At 40.0% G+C, this 18,667-nt stretch overlaps 2 protein-coding genes across 3 annotated transcripts; one reads left to right on the forward strand and one right to left on the reverse strand.

Moving 5' to 3' along the window:
• The first annotated feature begins 628 nt into the window (after positions 1–628).
• Positions 629–7,176, forward strand: LOC145484177 (mediator of RNA polymerase II transcription subunit 6-like). 2 transcript variants are annotated; one of them, XM_081462808.1, is made up of 7 exons: positions 629–1,518; positions 2,112–2,203; positions 2,604–2,686; positions 3,628–3,667; positions 4,364–4,441; positions 4,806–4,943; positions 6,235–7,176. In XM_081462808.1, the coding sequence occupies exons 1-7, from the start codon at positions 1,340–1,342 to the stop codon at positions 6,462–6,464; spliced, it is 840 nt and encodes a 279-aa protein (XP_081318934.1). In that variant the 5' UTR covers positions 629–1,339; the 3' UTR covers positions 6,465–7,176. The 2 variants fall into 2 exon arrangements, with proteins under 2 accessions (XP_081318934.1, XP_081318933.1); XM_081462807.1 differs by having other exon boundaries at positions 632–1,518; positions 4,806–4,958.
• Positions 7,100–18,178, reverse strand: LOC145484175 (acetyl-coenzyme A synthetase 2-like, mitochondrial). Its single transcript, XM_081462803.1, has 14 exons — positions 17,678–18,178; positions 16,497–16,593; positions 16,177–16,323; positions 15,254–15,306; positions 14,718–14,893; positions 14,459–14,611; positions 13,795–14,080; positions 12,883–12,975; positions 12,028–12,140; positions 10,958–11,084; positions 10,436–10,563; positions 9,794–9,857; positions 8,817–8,938; positions 7,100–8,254 (listed from the first exon to the last, which is right to left on the reverse strand). Exons 1-14 carry the CDS (start codon positions 17,964–17,966, stop codon positions 8,072–8,074), a joined length of 2,031 nt encoding a protein of 676 aa, XP_081318929.1. The 5' UTR covers positions 17,967–18,178; the 3' UTR covers positions 7,100–8,071.
• Positions 18,179–18,667: the final 489 nt, after the last annotated feature.

An 18,667-nucleotide genomic window follows, 5' to 3' on the forward strand; every position in this document is an offset into this window, starting at 1 on the left:
CCTAAAATTAACCTACAGAGCTTTAAAAGTACTCCAGATAACCTAAAACAGCGTTTAAAAGCGTTCGGCGGAGAGAAAACGGTCTTTGGGTGCCCTTGCGTAATGTTACCCCCAGCCCTGCTGTACAAGATTGGCTGGGCTTAAGATAAAGAATCAGCGGAACATCAAGTCAGTGTCGTGCAGTGTGAAGTCAACATACAGTGGCTGGACGTAGTCCATACAGTCTATGAAATAGCGACGTTTTCTCGTTTTCCGAAGTCTCGGGGGAGCATTTCGAAACAAATGGATGATTATATTCCTGAAAAGACGATAAAAGAACATTCACAGTCACTTTTGACTTTCAAAACTCGAAACTGTTGAACAAACTAATAAGCGCGCCTACACATCTGCAAGTTTCAAATGACATATCAGTCGGCGCGAAGCATGGGGAGTTTGTTAATGCGAGTGAACTTAAACGTCAGTTTTGGTTCGAGTTAGTTAATTGATTGCTGGCTATGACAGAGAGAAGACATCAAATAAACCAACTGCTGAACAAGTGAAACAGTCTCCTTCAGTTTAGTCCCTTGTTACATGTGTCTTGTAACACACTGTTGCATTTAATTTGTGATGAGAAAACTCCCAAATTGTTGACTCTTACCAGGAATGTGCAATTTTAAATAACACAGCAAGACTGTTCGTATCCTCTCTATTTTTCAACGCTCCTGAAAGAAAAAGCGAGCGAAGCGTGGGGTGGTGGCGGGGGGAGGGGGAGGCTACCAGCCTGCGAACAGGCTCCCAGTTGGGTTAATGAGTTTGGAGCGAGCTAGCCAAGGCTAGGAGGCTACCTTGTCAAGTATTCATATACCTCAGCCTGTGCTTAAAGGCTAAAGGCTAACTACGCCCTGAGTTTGTTCAACAGTTTCGAGTTTTTAAAGTTAAGAGCAATCGTGAATGTCATTTTTTCGTCTTTTCAGGAATTGAATCATCCATTTGTTTCCAAAATATTCCTCCGAAACTTCGGAAAAATGAGAAAACGTCGCTATGCATAGGCTTCATATAGACTACGTCCAGCCACTGCGTGTTGACTGCACACTATGAAAGTATAATCAGTGGACCCGGGAATAGAGTGTTGCTGTTGAGGCCTTGCTCTAAAAAAAAACGGTCAATGCAAAACGAAGACTGCAGACAAATGGTAAAATGCAGACTGCAGATTACAGACTTTAAGTGTGTATCGTGTTATTTTGATTATCAGGTAGGCTCGATTACCAGCCACTGTTCGGGCGCGCCGAAGTCCTGTGAGTGACACTGGGTAAGATACGTACCCAAGCCCCTCTCGGCTGCATGCTCGAAGAATATCAAGATGGCGGCCGAGCCATCGGAAAATCAGTTAGGACTTTCGTGGCATGATAGCGCCTGGATTCCGATCCTTAATCCTGGAAATGTTTTGGAGTACTTTTCACAAAGAACTAATCCGTTTTATGATCGCACATGCAACAACGAAGTCGTCAAAATGCAGCGGCTTGACCCATCAACTTTACAGTAAGTTTTAAAAGGAGCATGGAAAGACGAAACCGAAGGCAAGATTTTCATGTGGCCCCAACTAATAATGAACACAATTTTCTGAGACTCGCTCTATTCGCGACTTCCTTCTGTGAGTGAACAGCAGGATGATGGAAATTGTAACATATAGATTTTGCCAAGCCTAAAAGCGGAGCTCATGGGCCGCGATGTGTAAAGCTTGATTAAGCTAACGCAGGATAAGCGAGAATTTTATTTCTGTTTTGTAACTTTGAGGTGAGGATTCTGTTTCTATTGTTTGGCCTTCTGTTTTAAGTTAATAATTTCAAACTACACAAAACAAAAGCAGTGAAAAACATTTGTATACAAGAAAAATTTAAACTTTGCTTAACTCTTAATCCTGGGTTAGTGTTAACCGGTTTCCAAACAACCTAGCCCTGATTAGCCCTGTTTACAACGAGTTAACCTGGCATGAGCCCGTGATCCAATCAAAAAATCAGCACTTGGTCAGCGGTCAACTTAAAAACCATATGACCTCTATGAGCTCTAAACTTGAGCTTGTGATACGGTCATGTGATACTGCTTAGGGGATACCTTGTTTTGATTTCTTCTAGGACCATGACAGGTATCGAGTATGAAATTCTCCATGTTCAAGATCCAATCCTCTATGTCATCAGAAAGCAGCATAGAATTTCGCCAACGCAAGGTAGAGAAAAATAAATGTTTTGGGACTAATGGATGAGTATTGTGACAGTTTTATATTATTTTGTTTATTCTTATAACCAGTACTTTGCATGTAATATTAAAAATTCTAAACCTAGCACAGTACAGATTTAATTGATATTTGTATGGTTATGCATATACATACAGTAGAACCCTGTTAATCCGGTCACTAATGGGCCACAAAAATCTTGCTGTATTAACGGGGTGGCTACATTAAAGGGGTTCTTTAGATAAGAAAATGACTAGCTTTTGTTTGGGCCAGAATGAAGTGGACGTAATAACGAGGTGACCATATTAATGGGGTGACCGTAAGGCGGGGTTCTACTGTATTGGTATCTTTGACTCTAATCTTCTATTTCCTTTAATTTAATGTCTGTGTGCAGTCACGCCACTTGCAGATTACTATATGTTGGCAGGAGTGGTATACCAAGCACCTGATCTTTGCTCTGTCATTAATTCAAGATTGGTTAGTAACTGAAGCCATGGCCTCCTGTGCAGACATCCTTATGGCTCGTCATGCAATCCTTCCATTACAGAGGAGGATTGCGTGACGAGCCCAAAGAGCATCTGCATAGGAGGCTATAATAGTAATAATAGTTCTTGATAATCAGTAATATTTGATCTTTGAAATGCAACTGAGGTAATTATTCCTGTTGTTAGGGTTCAGTTTTATACGGGGAGGCTCCACCCCAAGATCCAATCCCTGACTCTTTTGTATACCATTTTGACAGAAAAGGTAGCCCTTTCACATGCCTTCTTAAGAACACTGCATCCCTTTTCTAAACCCTTTGAATGAAGTTTATGAACAAAATTACTTGAGGATATCAAGCATAACCACAAGAGATGTTAACCAAAGAAACAAGTATTTCATATTCAGGTCACGTTCAGGTTAGAATTTACTGACAGATTTCCCTGCCCTTTCATATACCTTGACTTTTGAAGTCACTATCCATTTGTATACCTAACACCTGAAAAAGTTACCCCTTCTGGGCGGGGCCTTCCCGTATAGCTAGGCCATTATAGGGAGTACCCCCCCCCCCTGGGGTGTTCAGTCAATGCATTCATTTGCATGTTCTTGTTTCCCTATAGTTGTATGCTTCAATTTTCTATAAGCTAGTTCTGAGCTGATTTGCTTCCATTTTGTTATTTTAAAAGGAATAATATATAAAATGCTTAGGTTTTCTCACACTACTGAAGCTTTCTTGAAGTAATTTTTATTGGATCACAATATTATTTATGACTGTCATTGGCAGATGTGGACACTTTCCAGTTATAATTGGGTTATAAGTCAGTCATAAAAGATGTCTAATGTTAACACAACGCTGTTAAGGCATGAGTATATTAACAAAGTATACATTAGGTGACTTGGATGGTTCTAAATGTTTCTATTGTCAATTGTTTTGTTAGCATTCAGCCTTGCACCACATACAAGCTGCTTTTGATGAAGGTGTGTTAAATTTATCTCATTTGAAATATCACAGAGAGAGTCTCTTTCATGTGTTTAATTCTCTCCTTGGTCCTGGGAAATGTGAGATTGAATTTGAGAACAATACTATTATTAGTTCTGTCAAGATCTATGTATTGTATGGATCTGTCTTGATTAGTTGTGCACAAAATTTGCTGCTCGATAAAAACATAGTTAGTACTAACTATGGCAACAGCCGACCCAGTCAGAGACACTGCATGGATCTCTCTATGTGTAGTCACTTGTGTTGGAAATTGGAGCTACAAGACAGCTGGGTAAATCATTTAGGGCCTTAAGACAGACTTTGTATGTACCTTGCTCTTATTTACTTCCAGCTGCTTGTAGAATGTAAATCTTTCAAGTGAAGCTAAGAACAAATGTGAACTTTTAATAAAGTTACTTCAAAATTTATCGTAAATTCTGAAGTAAGAAAGTCTTCTTTGGTTTTATTAATATAATGCTTTATGATGTTTAGCAATAGCTGTTACTACAGCTGAGTCTGCAGTCAAATATTCTGTAGTTTAAAGAGGCATACAAATGAGGCGAATGAGTCATTACAAAGCAGAATTGACCCCTTATTGCCTCATTTGTATGTCAAACCACTGATAACTGTAATAACTGCTACTCATTTTATTTAAGTTTGGCTTTGAAAAATAATCACTGTGTTGTTCTAAACAGCTTCATCATACTCAAGATACCATCCATCAAAAGGTTATTGGTGGGAGTTCAAAGACAAAAAACAGAAACTTTTGAACAGTGAGTAGCATATTCAGTAACAGAATAAGGCCTGCAGTTGTTTGAGGTGTCAGAAACCAGATACTGGTTATGTCATTTGTGCATGCACCTTGTGATTTGTTCATATCTTCTTCATTATGGGTTTATGAGCTGAGTAATACACTGTGCTTCTCTCCACCCATGTTTGTAAATGAGTACCAGTGAATTGTCAAGGCAAATATGATACAATCTTGCGAGGAAAGCGGGGAAGGGGGGAGGGGGGACCTGTCATGGATTAGTACCCCATCCAGGGGGAGTAGCAAAATACATTCAATTGCTTCATACTACCAAACCTAAGATAAGCAAGCTCCTCCCTTTGGTTATTATTTTTCACTTCTTTCTTTAGCTGCCAAAAGCAGTAACAATGAAAAAACCAAGTCATCGAAGGATCCTAATAAAGAGCCGAGCTCACTGTTTCAGAGAGAGGGTGTTCACATGCTTCTTGGTGAGCTGTCCAGGAAGTTTCCACCTCAGTTTCTTCAAGGTCAGACAACCACAGGTAAACTTGTTGATAACAGTCTTGTTTGCTTACTGATTACAGTAAAACCCCGCCTTACAACCATCCCGTCACCTGTACAGTTATCATCCCCGTTGATAACCTGCGCAGCAAGTGTTCCTGAATGAGTGGAATGAAACCCACACTGCTCTCCCCCACTTTTTGTGCTACCCGATTTTGAAAAAGCTCTTTCACGGGGCCCTGTTTCGTTCGGCTTGTATGGGTGGGAACACTTGCTACCCCCTTGAGGGGGCCCAACAACTCCAAAACATAGCTGCAAAATACCAGAGAATTCAGTAAGCTTAGGTTATTAATGGCAGTCTTTTCAAGACAATGCTGAAGTCTACAAATTTTGGTGGAAACAGTGACTGTTTCCACCAAAATTTAAATGAATTATTCATTTAGACTTTGATGAATTATTCATTCCGAAATTCACTGATGCCCCATCTTATTTGTTTGTTACGAATTCTTGAACACTTTAAAATTTCCAAGTTTCAGTTCAACAACTATTTTTACGACCCTTTGATATACTTAAAATCGCTACTCTTTCACACATTATATGGCTTGTCTTTACAAGTTTCCCTTGTTGGGAGAAGCCTTCCTATACAGCCCACTGTATTCAGTAACCTCTGGCACAGACCACGCAGTGCGCATAAGACTGGTTCACTCTAGCAATGGAGTCTGAGTCGGAGGCGTAATTAGATGGAAGTCGTGAAAATAAAACGATGGAGTCAGAAGCAGAACACCGATTCTGCTTATGACTCCGTCGCTTATGATCCAGTAACAACTAAATTATCGGAGTCGCAAACAGAAGTCAAAGAATAAACCAATCAGAATGCTCGATTCCAGGCATCGTAATTGGCAGGTTCTTCCGCTTCTGCTTCCGACTCGAATTTAGCTTTTACGGGATCAGAAGCGACGAAGTCGTAAGCGGAATGGAAAGGAGATGGAAACGTTCCGATTCTTCTGACACCGATTCCGTTGAACAGGACTCCGATATTCGATTTTCACCATAAGCGTACATAAGCGTACCCTGCGAGACAGGTATCATAAGCATTGTTACCACTACGAACGCGACTCTGTCTCCGAATCCGTCGCTAGTAGTTGAGGCTTAATTTTATTAATAGAACATGAGACAAAATGTGAGCAGTTTTACACTTTTCAATCTGATATGAAACTGAAATTAGTAACTTTGATTCTGATTGGGTCATTGTGCAGTTTGTTTGCGATTGTTTATTTTAGTTCTGGCTCCAAGTTCTGTGTCTTTGTCAACTTTCAGGCCAAGTCAAGAAGAATGGAGACAAAACTGGTGAAGAGACCGAGTCGAAGGAAGAACTTTCAGCAGACCCCTTAGCTGCTGCGGAGCCAGTCCCTAACGGTGCCAGTGTGGCCGGGAGCTTGGGCACTAATGTAGCACGTGGACCTCTTAACTCGCACCAGGCGACGAAAAGAACAGCGAGTGGGGACTCGGTGACTAAACCACCCCCAGGCAAAAAGAAGAAAGTCTGACTGCAGTCGTCGGGGAAACGTGCTGTTTGTGACAAATATTCCTTGAAGAGCTTGAGCAATTCCCAGTTCTTATTGGCCAATCGAAAACTAGCGCGAGTACTCACGATTTGTTTGAAAAACAATCATGTGCTAATATGATGTATTGAGCATAGGTTATGTTGCTTAGGAACTTTGGCGACGAAAACCGTGACTCATTAAATTATCGGAGATGGTTTTTCTTTTGTCACAGCTACTTGGTTCTCGTCAAGTGAAGGAGTGATGTCTTTCGAAATGCAAGGAAGTTAGGACGTCATTTCGTTCAGAGTTTCCTTATACTTATGTTTTAAGTTGAGCGATCGTTTCCGAACAGTCCCAGTGCATCGAGTATGGGTGCGTCCTTACTTTAAAACAAGAGTGAAAGACAGTGAGAACTTTTCTTCAACAAACAAGCTGGACTTTTGTACGTATTTTAGTGCCACCCTTTACTTTATGTCACTCCTAAGAGGAGCACACTCGCGAGGAGAGCTCAGAGAAGGACTTTGAGAAATTCTTTCCAGTGGCGCCAACTTCGACTAAAAGTCCCAGCAAACTGCGCTTGTTGGGCTCAGGAAATGTGTGCAGCATGGCCTGGTCATTCAAGCGAACAGAGAACCATATGGATAAATAGTTGTTTATTGCATTTATTCTTTCAATGTTCTAGACAAACAAATATATAGATGTTAGTTTTCTAATCTCCCTAACTAAAGAAATACTGTGAAAACGACTAAGCTTTCCACGGCAGCTCATACCGTCGGACCCTCACTGGTAAAAATTTAATTTTCCCGAAAATGTAATCGCACAGTTTAAGTTTATACCAGGTAAGAAATCAACACAAGGCTGTTGACAAATAGCGTAGATCTGTGATTGGACGTGACCTCCTGTTCTACATATACTGCTTAAGGCTAAAAATTTGGGCTCGAGTCAAGGCTCGATTACCAGCCGCTGTTCGGGAAGGACGAAGACCAGACTTGAGAGAGCGGCCGAAATCGAGCTTACTAAAAATCTTGCTTGCTTCACTCGCGCGGCCTCCGTATGACTTCGAAGAAGTCGCTTAATGGACAGAAATCTAATGTTCGTAATGCGGGTAAATTCATCGATCATGTTTGTTAGATAAGTCGTGTTATTTACTAGTGAACTGTCCCTGGAAATGGCCGGTTTCGTTATTTTGGGAAAAAAACTCTGTTTAGACGTAAAATTTATTTACACTATTACCTATAATTTTTAATCGGAAATAATTCAATGTTATGTTATAGCAGAAAATTCTCATGATACTTATTTTACATAGAGCACAGGCAAGTGTGACAGAAAGAGGACGCTATACATAATACATTAGAAATCTCTAGACGTTTCGTCTCAGAACGTTTCAAAACTCTTTAAAATGTCTCGTTCGATATTAAACTCATATTTTTAACCTTGCAAGAATCATTTAGCGTCATTAACTCTAGTGTAGTTTGTTCTTCAGTGTAAATGTAATTTACGCTAAAAAGTACACAGACTGAAGTGTCAGTTTTTCCCAGGTCTGTCCACCAGTCCCCCTTTCCGCCAGTATTCTCAACGGTTCCTTGGAAAAGGAAGGACTGGATTCCAGCCTACTCGTGTTTCGATCTAACTTTCTGCATAAGCTCAAGGTGTTGTCGTACAATCTCTTCCACGACTGAGGGATCCGCTAGCGTGGAAACGTCACCTAACTCGTCTGGCTTGTCTTGGGCAACCTTCCTTAAAATACGTCGCATTATCTTTCCTGACCGGGTTTTAGGAAGACCGGACACGACCTAAGGAAAAAAAAAAGAAAATGAAACACATTTAGAAAGGTTGGTATACTGAAACAAACGCAAATCTTTGATATACCAGGAGAATCAAATGAGCAGTCCTCAGAAGTCTTGTGTGGTTAATGAGTCTCTGCACGATAACTGTTGTAACCTCAGAACGAGAAGGAAACATCTCTTGCCTTGGTTTATTCAAACACACTTGGCCAATCAGAATCCGGGAGAAAAAAGCGCGGGAAAACACGCGTTAACGACGCGTTAACAAAGACACGACTGGCTTTGGTTTTTAACATGATTGGTTGGAGAAAAAGCCAGTGCTCACGTTTGCTAAGATCGCCAACAGTGCCTTCCACTAATTCAACCAGAAGAAACACGTATTAACACGCATTTCAAACGTTTCCGAGAGCACGAAAACTGCAAAAAGGAATTTCGTCGTCATCCAACGCGAAAATGGAAATTGCTTGACGCAAATCTGCTCTCTGTGTTCCAAATGTTCGTGTCAGTTTACGGAAATAATCAAATACCTCCTATACATAACCGTCAGATTTTAATTTCCAAAGAGAATCACCTGAATGACTTCTGGAACAGCAAAGGAGCCTATCTTCTGACGAACAATGTCCTTAAGATCCTTTCTTAAGTCCTCTGCAGATATTGTTGCGTCATCTTTCAAAGTTGCATAGGCATAAATACCTAAGAAATCATGAAAACATACAGGCTCGTTCAATAAAGAACTAAACTCTTCTAAAAGAATCCGGCGAAATCCGGGAGATTGCAGATTTTGCCTCTTCCCAACCCCCCGTCCCCCCCCTCCCCGTCTCCCGTCCCCCCTCAAAAAAACGCAGCACACAGTTGTGTTCCGTCGATTCGGGACGACCGCCCCAGATAACCTGGGAGATCTGACATAGATGCCAGCCCTTCGAGCGTTATGTTGTTGGTTATTTACCATTGATACGAAAACGGTTCGTCAACGGGTTGTGCAAATTGTGAACAAAAATGCCCGATGGTAAGTTCTGTTCGGACTGTCCATTTACCATGTACCTAAAAAACCCCAATTTACTGAGAGAGCCTTGGAGGTATTCTACCCGATCATAATTCCAAGCTGGCGATGAAGAATTGCAAATGGTAAGCACATTTTCCCTTCCGATATTCCGGTTGGAAATTTTGGACTTCCTTTCAAGACGTTCCGTTTATTTCGGAAATTTTCCGGTCGGTCGGGCCAAAATTGTCCTACCATTTAAATTCTGACCAAAATTTCCGGAATGTTGGGGTAAATGGTAAACAACCCGGATAATGCGGGAGAGCTGGCACAGATACCAACCATTAGAGCGTTATGTTGTCTCTTAACACTACTTCGCTCAGCAACCAAACTCCCAAACACGTGCAGTTACGTCCTTTCATATAAGTTCTCGTAATTTCCCTCTCACCGCTGACGTGGAGCTCTTGAGCTAGAATCCCATAGAAACCTCAGACATTTTCGTTTCAGGTCTTCTGTGCAATTGCCTAAGTCACTATTAAAACAAACTGAAAAAAGTCTTATAAACTGACCTTCTCCTTTTACTGGATGCGGGAACCCAACGACAGCTGTTTCTGCCACTGATTGGTGGTTGTCCTGGGCCGGTGGAAAAATAAACAAAATAAATGCAAAACACTTTTAAAATGATTTAAAATCGAGTGCAAAAATCTCAGGGCTGTGATTCTCAATGGATTCATCTCCCCAATTTTGATGAACGTTGCGGTTTTAATTTTGCTGGAATACTACATTGAACGGTTGAGCCTATACGTTATAATCATGATGTATATTTATGTTGACAAACTTATTAGTTGACGAGGCAAGCTCCGAAGGGTTTGTGATGTTTTTTTTGAATGGATAAATAGCCTCAGAAACGTTTAGTTGTAAAGATGAACCAATAATTGCTTTTGTTTCCGAAAACTGTTCCGGGAGGGAAAAATGGAGGAAAGAGAAGGCAAAGTAGACCAGGAAAGTAAAGGAAAGAGGGATGAAGTGGACTAAATTTATGATTCAGTTTATACAACCTCATAAAATAAAACGGCTGTCAATTCCTTAGTGGGTCTAGCCAGTCAAGAAAACAATGGCATTTGGTTCTTTGCGGTATTATCTTTGAATCTAATCAAAACCTGACAACTTTGAATTATCTGGTCGAGTTAAAAGAACCCTTGACTCGTTACCATGGCATCCTCGATTTCTGCCGTTCCCAACCGTTTGCCGCTAACATTGATGACGTCATCCATCCTTCCCGTGATTCTATAGTCTCCGTCCTTGTCGCGCAAGGCTCCATCGCCAGTAAAATAAAAACCTACAGACAGAGAGAAAACCAAGGAGCCAGTTAGAAGCCGAGAAGAAACACGCAACGTTTGTCAAGCACGGGAAAACATTCAACCCGCAAAACAATCTGTACAACGCGCGCGGAAAAAAATTCACACAGTGTTCCCCACCCCCCTTCCCCGCAGAGGCTCAAAGGGTTTTTTCCGGGTAGGGAATGTCCGCTGAACGATATGAGTTAAAATTTGCGCCTGCAGTCACCTCGCACAGCGGCTTTCCATAATAATAATTTAACAATTTATTAATTTATATTGCGCTTTTTAACATATAATGATCAAAAGCGCATAACATAACGAACGTTTTGAGCCTCTGCGGAGGAGAGAGGCCAAGTGCAATTGAGCAAGGTCACGAAAAAAAAGGAACCACACCTTTGAAAGGATTGTAGTAGGTATCTAAAAAGCGTTGATGATGTCCATATATAGTGCGGGACATGCTGGGAATGGATGTACGGATACATAAGGCTCCTTTCACGTCGTTTCCAATCTGCTCTCGACCCTGAAACAGTTCATAAGCGAGTATGAGCTTCTCTATGGGTAGCCTGCGTAGCTCACTTTCAATCTATTTTAGGTTTGACGTTTGTTTGACTCATGATCATTTAAGCCCGATCAATACATTTATCGGCTGAAAATCAAGGAAAACGCAACTAAAACGCTACAATTCTTTTTCAATTTTCTTCTGGGGAGGGGGGGGGGCATGCCACCAGACCCCCTAACGGGATGGGGTCTCCGGCCCCATATTTATTAGTGGATGGCTACTCACGGAATCCTGGTTAAAATCCTGCCTGGCGGGGACTTCCATATAAAAAGGACAGGGGTGCTCGTCAGAAATTTTGAAAAAAAAAAAAAAAAAACCCTATGAGGTGCCGAGATCCTGTTTTGTGAGCGTGGCTTGAAATTTTTTTCACCCCTAAGAGGTACCAATTCTAAAACAAAACACTGGGTGCTTACCATTTACAAAAACCATCCGGTTGGAAATTTCAGGCATAAACATTAAACAAGTGAATGCCACGTTGCGGGAGAAGGAATCGCTATAAAGTATATCCACATCAGCTAGAGAGACTTAAAAGAGCAGAAAAATAGCATCACCTCAAATCACAGCCCACATTTTCTGAAGCTTCCCAAACGGAATGGCCCAAACCATTTGATTTTCTAACTGGAATTTCCGGTTTTCCCATGTAAATGGTAAGTACCCATTATCTCCTGTCAATTTTTTTGGCTCAATACCCGAAAGGGTACCCCAAAAGCTCCTGCTGTGGACCTTTTCAGGCTGAACACCCTAAGAGGTACCAAGCTGCATTTTTAACCCCTAGAGGGTATGGCTAGCACCCCTGTCCTTTTTATGTGGGAGTTCTTGTACCTGGGGCCCATAGAGGCGCTCAACTATAAAATGTAAGCAACAAACACATGCACAAAAGCAAAAACAGGCTATCTGCAGTAACCTTATCATCCAAAATAACTGGTTCTACTCCAAAGAAGGGCCTCGCAGGAAACTCAGGCTTGAGGGCGGAATCATCTGGTGCAGGTCTTGGAGACAGCAGGATCCCACCGGTCTCTGCTCACAAGGGAAAGACATGTTGAAGTACATGAAAATTCTGTGCAAAGAAACAATTTCCCATGGTAGGTGTTTATATAAAGGAGTGAGGTACCAAAAAAACACATGCATGAGAAAACCAAGGCACTTGCCTCAGTCATTTATTTCGTTTCTGTTATTTCTTTTTTGAAGAAGGAAAGTAAAACACTGCTAAATACCTAGATAGAGAATTAAACCATGGACATTGCCTCAGCCATAATTTTTTTCTGGTTATGGCCCTGCATGGTTGTATAAAAGCAGATTGACCCAATGTTTTTAAACAATGTTTTTTTTTTGTTTCTTAAGAAATTGTTTTAAACAATCGTTTTTCTTTTTTTAAGGAAAGCAAAAACAATGCTAAATAATTCAGTTTTTACAATTTACTTTCAATTGGTGATCATGGTATTTTTACTTGCTGTACCCAAATTCACAATAATATCAGCAAATCAGAAGGCCGGCCTAGCGCTAGCGCCCTGATACTGGGATAACAAGTCACTGACCTGATATGGCTACGATATCTTGGTCACTTGGTGGAATTTGGGTATGGTACCCAATTGTACCAACATATCTGGCTCATTTGGTCTCTTCATGGGTATTTGGCTCAACTACATGCCTCCAAAGTGTACCAAAAAGGTAGGATTGGGTATATTTTATAATCACAATTTACTCTGATAATTAGCCTCATAAATATAATCATTACTGCAAGAAAAGTACTTAGCTTCACCTGTCTGCCACCATGTGTCCACTATAGGACATCGCTTCTCCCCAACGACCTCATGGTACCAGTGCCATGCCTCAGCGTTAATTGGTTCACCAACTGCACATCAGAATAAAGTAAACACAACACTTTGTGTCTGAACATACATTATTTGAACATACAAAGATATAGAAGCAACCTAAGCTACTTTAACAGTTGCTTTTCTCAACACTACAAATATTTCAGTCAGAACACAGTCACTCAGTTCCTTAACTATTACATTACAAAAACTTGTTTTTTCTATGAGGCAAAGGAAGTATATAGTGATTACTTTGATACAGTGACTCGAACCTTTTCATCATAGCCACCTTGGGGACAGAGGAAAGTGGCTGCTATGGGGAGTAATATGACACCTGTTTTTGAGGGGGTGCAGCTTTCTTTTTTTTTTTTTTAAAAAATCCTAAGCTTATTTTAGCATGTAAATACAGTATGCCATCAAAATATATCAGTAAAACAGATACAGAGACTAATGATGCATGGTACGCATCAAGTTTGGTCCCGTTTTAACAATAACATGGGGTTTTGTATACACCGTTTGTCAGTTGTTGATTAACTGGCCATTGCCAAGAGGTTATTTTGGCAGTTGGAGTTTGTTACAATGGCTGTTGCTGTTGTGGATAGGTGGCTGTTGTTAACAGGTTAAAATAAGAGCACCACGCCAAATGATTGTAGACTATCCACAGGGACCCAAAAAATATGGCCATAGAAAGGTGGCCCTTTAGTGCACATTTGACCTTACATATACAATGTACCAACTCCAAAGAGTGTATTTGGTTAAGTGTTTCAGCTTAATAATATTTGTTCTGGCTTTATTTCACACAAAGATACAAATATGAATTTTAATTATTTCATTTGTAAACTGAGTATTGGTCAACCAACCTGTCCCTAAGAGTTTTAAAGATGATCTGTCGTACTTTGTGACATACAAGTTGCTTGATTTGAGCAACAATCTTATCGCAGTTGGCGCTCCATAGAACTGATTTATCCTGAGTCTTTCCACCATTTCCCAGTAGCGGCCTGGATCAGGGTAAGTCGGGGTGCTCTCAAACAGAACTGTGGTAGCCCCATTAGATAGTGGCCCATATACCACATATGTGTGCCCTGTAATCCAACCAATGTCGGCCACACAACCAAATATATCACCTGGATGATAGTCAAACACGTACTGAAAAGACATTTTAAAATAGCTTCAGTTGGTTATAAACAAATCACACAAACATTGCATTAACAAAACAGTAGCAAAAACCTCCATAGGCTGCTCAGATCCTATAATGCTTTTTCCTATAGCACTTTTTCCAAGATGTCACCACATATGCTCCTCTCTACCATTTGATCTGACGAACATTACCAGCTTAGTTTCTATGTAAGTGTTACATCAGAACTTGCACATCACATCAGCAGTATTACATTTAGCTGTTGCGGCAGAGCTGTATTCACTATTGTTTGCAAAGTTGCATGCCCCATGCATGTGCACAAGGCTTTAAAATAGTCAGATCATAAGTAACAAAGTATCACAATCAAGAACTGTCCATTGTAAACATACCTTGTGTGTAAGCTTAGCATAAAGTAGATACCCTGCCTGTGTATGGACCACACCCTTTGGTTGTCCTGTACTGCCAGACGTGTACAACAAGAACAAAATATCTTCACTGTCCATTTGCTCGGGTTCACATTCTGTTGACTGCTTGCTCATTTCCTTGGGACAAATTATAAACAAACACCAACTTAAAATAAACAAACTAAAACTTATAACCTAAGAGCTATTTTCTGCACATAACTGACTTTAAAAGATGGAAGGCTACCTTTTCAAGAGGAATGTCAAGTTTTCCCATTGGAACATCAGCGCCTGTGCGGCTGACCACAAAAACTCTCTTCACACAAGGACTGGCAGCTACAGCCTTGTCAACCGTCTGTTTTAACTCTCCAACTTTGCCACCACGTACCACTTGGTCTGCTGTAATGACTGTTTCAGCATTTGCTACAAAACGAGACACAATGAGCACCACACCGATACATTAATAACTTATATTTATTCATTATCTTATTAATATTCATTCAATTATTTGCAAGAGTAAGGGGTGAAGTAAATTATTCCATGCAGATAATTCACAGAGTCAAAATTGTACCCATGAAAGAGGAAATAAATTATTGTTACGCATGATATTTTTTCATGTGTAACATGCTTTTTTTAACTCACTGAATGTGCATGAAATTTTTATCACAAGTGGCCATTTGCACAAATTATTTTTTTGGTACAAGTATGCTTGCAGGATATATATAATTATATATTTTTAAATCACCACCCTCTGCCTCAACAGTCAAATGGTCCATGCCTTACCATCATTAATTCTACTAGCAAGCGCTTCTGAACTAAATCCAGCAAACACAACACTGTAATGGAAAAATAAACTATTAATTTTATTGAAGGTCTTAGCCAGAGGTAATCATATAAAATTTCTACAGGTTTGTAACCACAACTCAAGATGATGTTCAGCATGCAAAGAAAGTTGTGTTTGATAGCCTGAGGCTACGAGATTTTGCAGCCAGGCTACTGGATTTTATTACCTTTCAGAGGAAAAGCTGAGAAATTTCAAATTAAGGAATTACTTTCAAATTATTGTTTAAATTTTAGCTTTCAACTGATTAATCATGTTGGTGGGAATTGTTTTTCCTTGGGGGGGGGGGGGGGGGGAGGGAAGAGGGAGAGAAAGGGCTGGTAAAAATGACTGTCCGGCTAGTATATCCTAGCTACAGTTTGACCAAAGGGCAAGTTGGAAAATGATTTTTTGTACCCTTTATGCTATTTTAACTATAATTATAATAATATTAATAATGATAAAGATAATGATAATGATAGTGATAGTGACAGTGACAATGATAGAGATAGTGATAGTGATAGTGATAGTGATAGTGATAATGATAATAATAATGATAATAAACTTTATTTAGAGAGGGTGACACATGATAGTGTGAACTGATAAACTAGTGGTCCTCTGTGCTAAACATCTATGAGTAATTATAAAATAACTAAGAATACATAGCACAAAGTATGAATACTAATTGCAAAACATCTATACATCTACAATTAAAATACATATAAAAATTAATTATTAAAAATCAAAAATTAATTCAAAGCACATGAATATCTTTATTCACAACACTACGTTTTGAGATTGTTTTTTCATGGCCAAACTAAAGGAAGAGATGATGTCCTTTTTACCTATTTCTATTAAGAAAATAGTAATGATAATTGCAACTGACCTGTGAGGGGAACCAATCCTTGCACAAGCCAGCATAGCGGCAACAGCTAGTGGACTTACGGGCATGTAGATACACACTACATCTCCCTTCTTGACTCCGTGGCTCTTTAAGACATTGGCCATCCTGTTCACCATTTCATACAACTCTCTGTCAGACATATTAGAAAAACAGTAAGTAGGTAAATTAGCAAGTAGCTCATAAGAGCTTAAAAAAAAATGTTTATATGCATTTAGTATAAACCTAGTGTCTGACAACTAGCAAACTTGCAGTCTTGTCAATAAAAGGCCCTTGAAGTTTGGGTGCATGAGGCAAGTAATTACCTGTAGCTGACTCTCTGGACATCCCCTGGCTCGTCTTTCTCCCATATAATGGCACAACGATCAGGATCAACCTGCATGTGTCTATCAACACAGTTTACTACAAAATGAGATATCAGGAAGTTAGAACTAGATTGGCATTTAATTTGGTTCATTGTAAGGGCATGGAAAACAAGATTTTTGTTTAATTTTTAAATTTCATTACTTCATTGTCGTCATTGTTATTGTCGCTGTCATCATCATGATCATCGTTGTCATCAGTATTTTATTTTGTCTGTCTAGTGATGAGAGTAGAGAACCATTTTTTTTTCATCAACACCTATCATTCTGAAGGTATAATCACCAGTTTACCTAGCAACTGACAGGGAGCAAGATTTCTTTTTTCTGTTAACAAAGCAAATCAACCAAGCATTTACACTAAATTTTTTTTGTTGCATGATTATTTTTGCTCACTGTAAAAAATTCTAGTAATTTAAAGGTCACCAGGATTAAGAAAGACTTGTGGGAGACCATTTCCTTCAGAATTAATTACAGTTTCTTAGGTACTGTAATAAGAATAAGCAAACAAAAGACTCCCTTAATGTGAATTTCCAGGAAGTATCCACAATCTTGGAAATTCAAAGGGAGAGAGGGTTCCCAAAAGCCAATTTTTTTTAAAGGAAAGTATGAACCAAAGTTGTAATTTCTAGAGAGATCGGGGGGGGGGGGGGGAGGGGGAGGGTGTTCAAATCAGAAAACCTGCCAGTGAACATGTCTGTATACGACCCAAGTGGCCCATCAAACTGGTACTTATCTCTGGTTTCTGTGGCTAGAAGTGACTAGTCAAAAATGCTGGGCTACCCCCAGAATTTTATTCGCCGGTACACATTTATATAAGTGAGACCAGAATCCTTGATTTATACCCCTATGCAAGACAACAAGCATCCCCAAACTTTTCATATGGGAGTCCTGCCGGGAAAATACCATCCCAGGGATTATATGAAGAAGTTGACAATATAGCAGTATTAAAGTGCATCTCTGTCGATGATAAAAAAAAAAAAGAACAAAAAAAACAAAACAAAAAAACATGTGAACACCCTCCCCACCCTAGCTTCAATTCTAAATAATTCTCTAAATAATTCTCAAAGCTAAATATAACCTGGTCCCCCTGGCAAACAACAACACGATATCAACTAAATACCTACCAGAAACATTGAGTTTGCCTCCTAAAAACCATTTGTGTTGTCCTTTATCCAAATCCACGTCCATGACTGAATCAAACGGCTTCATCCAAGCCAAACGCGTCGCCCCTAGTTGCCCCCAAAACGTCTCAGGATCGCGGATACTTTGTTGATATAGCTTCTCCCAGTCGCGAGTAACATGATCAAGCTGAGGTGGAGTGTATTCATCTGTAAAGAAAGACGACACTCGACGGCACAATACAGGACAAATCCGAGGACGAAACAATCTTCGGGCAACGAAAATACCCGCCATGTTTGGCACTTCTCAGCGCGCAATTTCGTGCTAAACCCGTGACCTCCCCCGACAAGGATACTTGGCACGTGACTCTCTTTTTTTCTTTTTACTTTTCTTTCATCGACGATCGTCTCGAAAATTGAAACCTCCATTATTTTCGTAATTAAATTCAGTTTATTTTACATGACTCCACAAGTTCATAGCTTTAATATCATAGAGTTCATTTATTTATTTAACTTTTTTGACTCTGTAGTCCCGGAAACTTTTTAGGCCTGCAAAGCCATTTTCAATTAATCTGTATCTAAAAACAGAGAGCTGCATACGCCTGAAACTTCTTGTATGAAGAGAACCTCTGTTTATATTAAGATATGTCAATTAAACAGGTGTAATCATAAGGTTTGAGATTTTGCAACGGCATTTGGGCTGCGAAAACTTTTCGGAACCTTCAGCCTTTTAAGGCTGTTCCCTATGAAGGTTCCATACCGGAAGATATAGAAATCTTATCTTCCGGTACGGTGCAGGAGTCGAGCGGTGGAGGATGAGGAACCATTCGGCCGAGCTTATTTTTAGAAACTTTTCCACGTAGACTGGCCATGGAGGATGGAGAACCATTTCCGGATCAAGCAAGACACGGGTATAAAAATTATTTACTGGAAACTCCTTTGAACATTTGCCATAGTTTCTTGCATTTCTTGCCAAAATGGTTACGTGATCAGGAC

The sequence above is a fragment of the Orbicella franksi genome, chromosome 4, assembly GCF_964199315.1.
Source record: "Orbicella franksi chromosome 4, jaOrbFran1.1, whole genome shotgun sequence".
In the NCBI taxonomy this organism is placed as follows: domain Eukaryota; kingdom Metazoa; phylum Cnidaria; class Anthozoa; order Scleractinia; family Merulinidae; genus Orbicella; species Orbicella franksi.

Coding starts and splice junctions, on each gene's coding strand:
- LOC145484177 (XM_081462807.1), top strand. CDS start 1,340: ATGGCGGCCGAGCCATCGGAAAATCAGTTAGGACTTTCGTGGCATGAT. Junction 1,519..2,111: donor CTTGACCCATCAACTTTACA/GTAAGTTTTAAA, acceptor GATTTCTTCTAG/GACCATGACAGGTATCGAGT. Junction 4,959..6,234: donor TCAAGGTCAGACAACCACAG/GTAAACTTGTTG, acceptor GTCAACTTTCAG/GCCAAGTCAAGAAGAATGGA.
- LOC145484175 (XM_081462803.1), bottom strand. CDS start 17,966: ATGGCGGGTATTTTCGTTGCCCGAAGATTGTTTCGTCCTCGGATTTGT. Junction 16,324..16,496: donor GTCCAGAGAGTCAGCTACAG/GTAATTACTTGC, acceptor TATGTCTGACAG/AGAGTTGTATGAAATGGTGA. Junction 9,858..10,435: donor CAGAAATCGAGGATGCCATG/GTAACGAGTCAA, acceptor CCACCGGCCCAG/GACAACCACCAATCAGTGGC.